General features: G+C 41.1%; 1 protein-coding gene across 2 annotated transcripts in view; it reads left to right on the top strand.

Annotated features, from left to right (window-relative positions):
* Positions 1-422: 422 nt before the first annotated feature.
* Positions 423-6,000, top strand: part of LOC308168210 (vasodilator-stimulated phosphoprotein-like) — a 48,001-nt gene continuing 42,423 nt past the window's right edge. For both annotated transcript variants that reach the window (XM_080542714.1, XM_080542713.1), the window contains exon 1: positions 423-530. In XM_080542714.1, the coding sequence (XP_080398840.1) occupies positions 526-530 (5 nt within the window). In that variant the 5' untranslated portion in view covers positions 423-525. The remainder of the gene's footprint in view (positions 531-6,000) is intronic.

Raw genomic sequence — 6,000 nt, 5'->3', positions numbered from 1 at the left:
CATTTGAATTGAGTCAGCTATATGCTTCCATAGAGAGGTTGTGTGTTCGTTCATCCACGGAGGGGAGGGGTGAGCCTGGAATGAAAGCCTGGAGTTGAGGCTGGCGGGTTGAGCTCAACACCAATGAAAGTACACAGTCCAGCTACCGTCCGGGAGGAATGTCTGGCAGGAAAGTTCACGGCGTTGACTCGATTTAAATGAAAAAGCGGGTGTAGTTTGACCGTGATTATTGTGCCCATTCGCCAGGGTTACCTGTTGAGAAAGGAGAGATGAGTCTAGGAGACTGATCGGAGTTGACAAGCCCGCTCAACTACATCCACTCTCTCACCCCCTCCTCCCTCCCAAACCAGGAAACCAGGAGGTGTGCTTGTGGCTCATACCACTGGCGGCTAGATAGATGTGTGTCTCGTCGAGATTGTCGTGTTTTATTGGCTTTTTCGCTGTTTGAAGCCGGGCTGAGATCTGAGATCTGAAGTCGGAGAACAAAGTGCGCCGGAGAGGATCTCCACTCTCTCCAGTCTAACAATGAGGTAAATATCTGATCTCTGTCCAGTGTGTTCATGTTGTTGAGGTGGAGGTGTTTGGTTATGAGTTCATCACATGATTTGTCTTATTCTGACCTGATGGATCTCGAGCTGTTACTGTTACTGTCGCTCAGTTGTGACCCGCGGGACATTAAAGTCATTAAAGCGCCAGGCTGTGTGAAGTTCTAACGCAGCGCACCTGATACAAAGTATCACTGTTTGGAGCCAGTGGTGGAACATTGGAAAGCGGTTCAGTGAGAAGTTCCCCAGTTACAAACGTATGACTGTCCACTGTCACTGTAGGCTAAACCAGAACAAAAGTCAATCATTGGTGTGTTCAATCATTGCAAACGAAATAATGAAGGCATATTTGCGTGAATGAGAATGATTTTGGAATGGAAAAGCGGTTCAGAATAGTAGCTTCAAGGCCTTTCATACTGTGATTTATAGCCTGTGGTGGAATCAACATCCTGGCCTGTTGGAACTGTCCCGGAATGTGGAGCAGCGCTCTCCGGTGTGATAGATCAGTGTGTCCTAGGCTCATACGTGTCCTGGGTTGGTTATTGGGTTCTGTTCTGTCTGCTACCCGCCAGAACCACGGAACCACAGCTGTGATCCCCACTATTTCCTTGTGTTGGGCTCGTATGTGCCGTGGGCTTCTTACCCGGAAACACACCGCAGAGCATGGAACTCTCCAGTCACACACTCCACATCCTGTCACTGCAGCTCCACTACAAAAGGAAGTTCCAGAAGAAACTTCATCGGCTTGCAAAGTCTTATTTTGGGGGTAGAAAATGTTTAAACATGTTTTGGACGATAGATAAGATTTGCTGGGTAGTTGAAAGAAAGTGAGACACTTATTTCTTGTTATGGTAGTGTGGACATAACACTGGTTGGTTTGGCTGGATGTATAAATGGTTGGTTGGATGTATAAATGGTTGGTTGGATGAATGAATGGTTGGATGGATGAATGAATGGTTGGTTGGATGTGTAAATGGTTGGTTGGATGTATAAATGGTTGGATGAATGAATGGTTGGATGGATGAATGAATGGTTGGTTGGATGTGTAAATGGTTGGTTGGATGTATAAATGGTTGGTTGGATGTATGAATGGTTGGTTGGATGTATGAATGGTTGGTTGGATGTATACATGGTTGGTTGGATGTATACATGGTTGGTTGGATGTATACATGGTTGGTTGGATGTATACATGGTTGGTTGGATGTATACATGGTTGGTTGGATGTATACATGGTTGGTTGGATGTATAAATGGTTGGTTGGATGTATACATGGTTGGTTGGATGTATACATGGTTGGTTGGATGTATAAATGGTTGGTTGGATGTATAAATGGTTGGTTGGATGTATACATGGTTGGTTGGATGTATAAATGGTTGGTTGGATGTATGAATGGTTGGTTGGATGTATGAATGGTTGGTTGGATGTATACATGGTTGGTTGGATGTATACATGGTTGGTTGGATGAATGAATTGATCCATAGAGAGATAGATACAGTAGGTGAGGAAAAGGTCAGGTAGACGAGAGAAGGTTGAACTTACAGGCATGCGTTGAGGCACCTCATGACAAATGGAGCAACAGTAGTCATGATTGATAGATTATTAATGACATTACTCTTAATTAATGGACGGTCTCCCTGGGTTCTTTATGTAAGCGTGTTTCCTCAAAACTCTGTTACATAGCTGCTCCAAATTCAGATTTAAATATGTCTGCAGAAAGAGTGGGGAGTTAGCTATCATATTCCTTGAATTTGAAAATATCTGTTTTGGTTGTTGAGCTACAGTAAGTGAAGTGGCTTTATATCCGGGAACAGAATGACTAGGAATAGGTCCCCTTTGAATGTCATTCTGTACATGATGATGTCTCTAAAATAGGGAAACAGAGGTAGAAATAAACACCGTTGAGGTAATAATGGATTATTATTGGGGATGTCCCGATCCCACTTTTTCACTACCGATACCGATACCTGGGCTTCAGGTATCTGCGATACCGATACCAATCCGATATTTGTATTTATTGTTTTACTCCTGAATAATAACAAATACTTCCCCAGTATATAGTCCACAACAACAGTTGGCTATTAAAGACTGCCAGCCTTTATTCAAGCAACAAAAACAGTACTCTGCAGTACTCAGTGACCAACTGGTTAAAACAATTTAGACAGCAGCATTCAGCATTGTAGAAAAAAAGAGTTACTGTCAGATTTCTAGTTTTAGTGCCTTCAGGTTTGTATTCTATTTATCTTCTTCAAGGACTGTGTGTTCATCTAGTTATGTGTAGTTATGTGTTTTTAGCATGTCCATGGCATGTTCTCTCAGTATGTTGTGATGTTATAAAAAAGCAGTTAGACGTTCCTAGCGATGTACCACTGTTAGCTGTTAGCCGCTAGCAGCGTTTGTTGTTGTGGTTTGGTCAGAGTCACTTTTCTCCTGTCGCATTCCCATTCGGTGCACCAACATTCAAATACTTGTGTCACCTTGATTTCTTTTCCGATTTCAATGTCTGACGCATCATTTGAAAGCTTACCATCTGTGGTTTCAGACTATGTAAATAACCGAAAAATTACTAAAGCAAATGGTTTATGATTTCACCAGCTAGCATCATGACATTGTCAGACTCATTACAAACAGGTAGCAACTAGCCAACTCTACTGTTGTCATCACGTGAGTGACACGCCAGATCGGCCACGCAGATCGAAGCCTATTTTTTTTCTGGTGCGATCTGCGATCCAGCATTCAGGACCGATATCGCAGCGATATCCGATATCGATATCGGATCGGGACATCCCTAATTATTATACATTAAAAAGGAAAATGGCAACTCACACAACTCACAAGAAACAGAAATCTGCCTTTGAAACTCTTCATTTAATGTGATTTAAATCTATGACATTTGTAATTTTCAGTGTCTTTTTTCCGTAACACCAAAATAAAATAACCTACACTTTTAACAGCAAAAACATATTCAGAGGTTAATATGGGTTATGCTGAATGATAATATGGGTTATGCTCTCACAAGCAGTGGCAGTAGCGTAGATAGATAGATAGATAGATAGGTAGATAGGTAGATAGATAGATAGACAGACAGACAGACAGGTAGGTAGGTAGATAGACAGACAGACAGACAGACAGACAGACAGACAGACAGACAGAGGATAAGTCTGGGGTAGTTCAGTTCTGCCCGCCTAACTGCTATGGGATCTAGAGCCATCAGCCGTTCTGCTCCCCACCTCTGGAACTCTCTGCCACCCAACTTACGCAATATTGACACTCTCACCACTTTCAAATCCTGTCTTAAAACACACCTTTTCACAATGGCTTACTTGGTTTGATCTCCTGTATTTTGTTTGTTGTTATATCTGATTTTGCTGTTTTTATCTCATTTTGCTTTGTTGATTTTAATGTTTTGATATGTGTTTTTAAACTGTCTTGTAAGGTGTCATTGAGAGCCTTGAAAGGCGCCCATAAATAAAATGTATTATTATTATTATTATTATTATTATTATTATTATTATTATTAGGGATGCACGATATTATCGGCACCGATATTTATTGGCCCGATAATGGGAAATTAATGTTTATCGGTATTTATCGGTTTTATAAAATTGTAGCCGATATAGAGCCGATAATATGAACTCTGCAGAATGTCAGACACACCGGGGAAGCTCTCATGTTTCGCTGTCGTCTATACACTGCGTGCCTGTACGCATGAGCTCATTTATTGTCATTGATATAGTACAGGTACCAAACAACGAAATTTGGGAGGGGGGGCTCGCTCCCCTGGTGCTAGGAAAGGGAAAAAAAATAAAATCATATCGGTTATCGGCCATGAGAAGCGGGTAAATATCGGTATCGGTATCGGTTGGAAAAAATGCATCCCTAATTATTATAATTATTATTACAGTGTTTCCTCCAGGATTTTTCACATTAGTGGCGGAGTGTTCTTTTTTCGCGCACTGGCGCTCAATACAAAGACGTAATTTCACCGAAAAATAGAGGGTGGCAACATTTAAAAAAAAATTGCCCTGTTTACCCGTACCTCCGCCGTTCTGTTCGTGGTGATTTGGGAGGCAATAGATTATCGCGCATATTGCCCTGTAATTAGACCACGCGACCACAGCTCCGTTGTGTCTCTTATTGTCCAAATGTTCCCTGAATTTTAGCTGCATGTTTTTCCAGCATGTAAATCCGTTGTCAATAAAAATTTGACTCCCCTTCTTTCCCCCTGCCAATACTGTGTCGTTTGTGACATTTACCAACGTTTATGCTACCAATAATTCGAAGCTAGCGTTAGATGCGAGGCTGCTCGGGAACATTATTTGTTTCACAAAATAGCCTGATTTAGTTGACCATGAACATCAGAGACTAGACTACATTACGAATGTTCATTTAAGATACTCTATAGTGAGCACTGGTATAAGAACATGAACCAGAGAACAGCAGTAAATGCAAGAACCCAAGGTCGTCGCTGATGATGTTGCATTTTCGATTAGGATACGCTTACGGGATTAAAGGGATGGGCGACGGGCGAAGAGAGAGGGAAGGGATTTCCAGAAATCCAAATGTCCCGCTAAATTCGGACCAATCACAAAACAGTTTTGCAAGCGTGTCGCCGACGAGGTTAATTGCAACATTGTAACATATTGTAACTTATTACATCCTAAATCGGAACGAAATGTAGGTCTGAAAGCGGCCTAAACTAGCTTCAATCTGATTTTTTTCTGTTCTCCGGTCATAAAGTGGACTGAATCAATTAGTGGCGGAGAAAATGCATATAGAGGAAACACTGTATTATTATTAGTGGAGTGGATAGAGAGTTTGTTGGTTAGTGGTCTCCTGTTGTTTTTGTTCAAGAGTTCCATAGCAGTTGCAGTAACAATGGGGCCCTCAGAATGTTGGCCTAAATCAACATTCCACCATGTTAAAAGCTAAGAGTTTTTGAGTTACAAAAATCTGAGTAGTTTAAAAAGTGTAATGAGATTGACAAATGGTGTGAATAGAAAAAGAAAGTAGTGGGAGTAGCCAGTAGCAATGCAAATGGTAAGAATTGTAGTAATAATAATAATAATAATAATAATAATAATAATAATAATACATAACCATAAGTATGAGCAAGAACAATAGTTGGACTTGTTGAAGAGTCCTGAAAGTTCCATGGCAGTTGCAGTAACAAAGGAGCTCAGTGTGAATTAGGGATGCTCCGATCTGGATTTTTGGGGCCGATACCGATCACCGATTTTTTTCCTCAAGATCAACCGATACCGATACCGATTTTTAAAAAAATACATAACTAGGCCTACTGACTGGATAGCCTACATATTTTTAGCTTTTTAGACAAAAGTTTTGATCCATTAGGCACCAAGCAAACGTAGACCCATTTTTATGGCATAGTAAAGGTCTGGCCTATCACCCAGTTAGGGCCTGAAGCCCAAGTCAGTCGATATGGCTGTATAAAAGA

This window comes from Nansenia antarctica (assembly GCF_963989245.1).
Source record: "Nansenia antarctica genome assembly, chromosome: 12".
In the NCBI taxonomy this organism is placed as follows: Eukaryota; Metazoa; Chordata; class Actinopteri; order Argentiniformes; family Microstomatidae; genus Nansenia; species Nansenia antarctica.
Note: the sequence above shows the minus strand (reverse complement) of the source record. Positions and strands in the feature narration are given on the sequence as shown.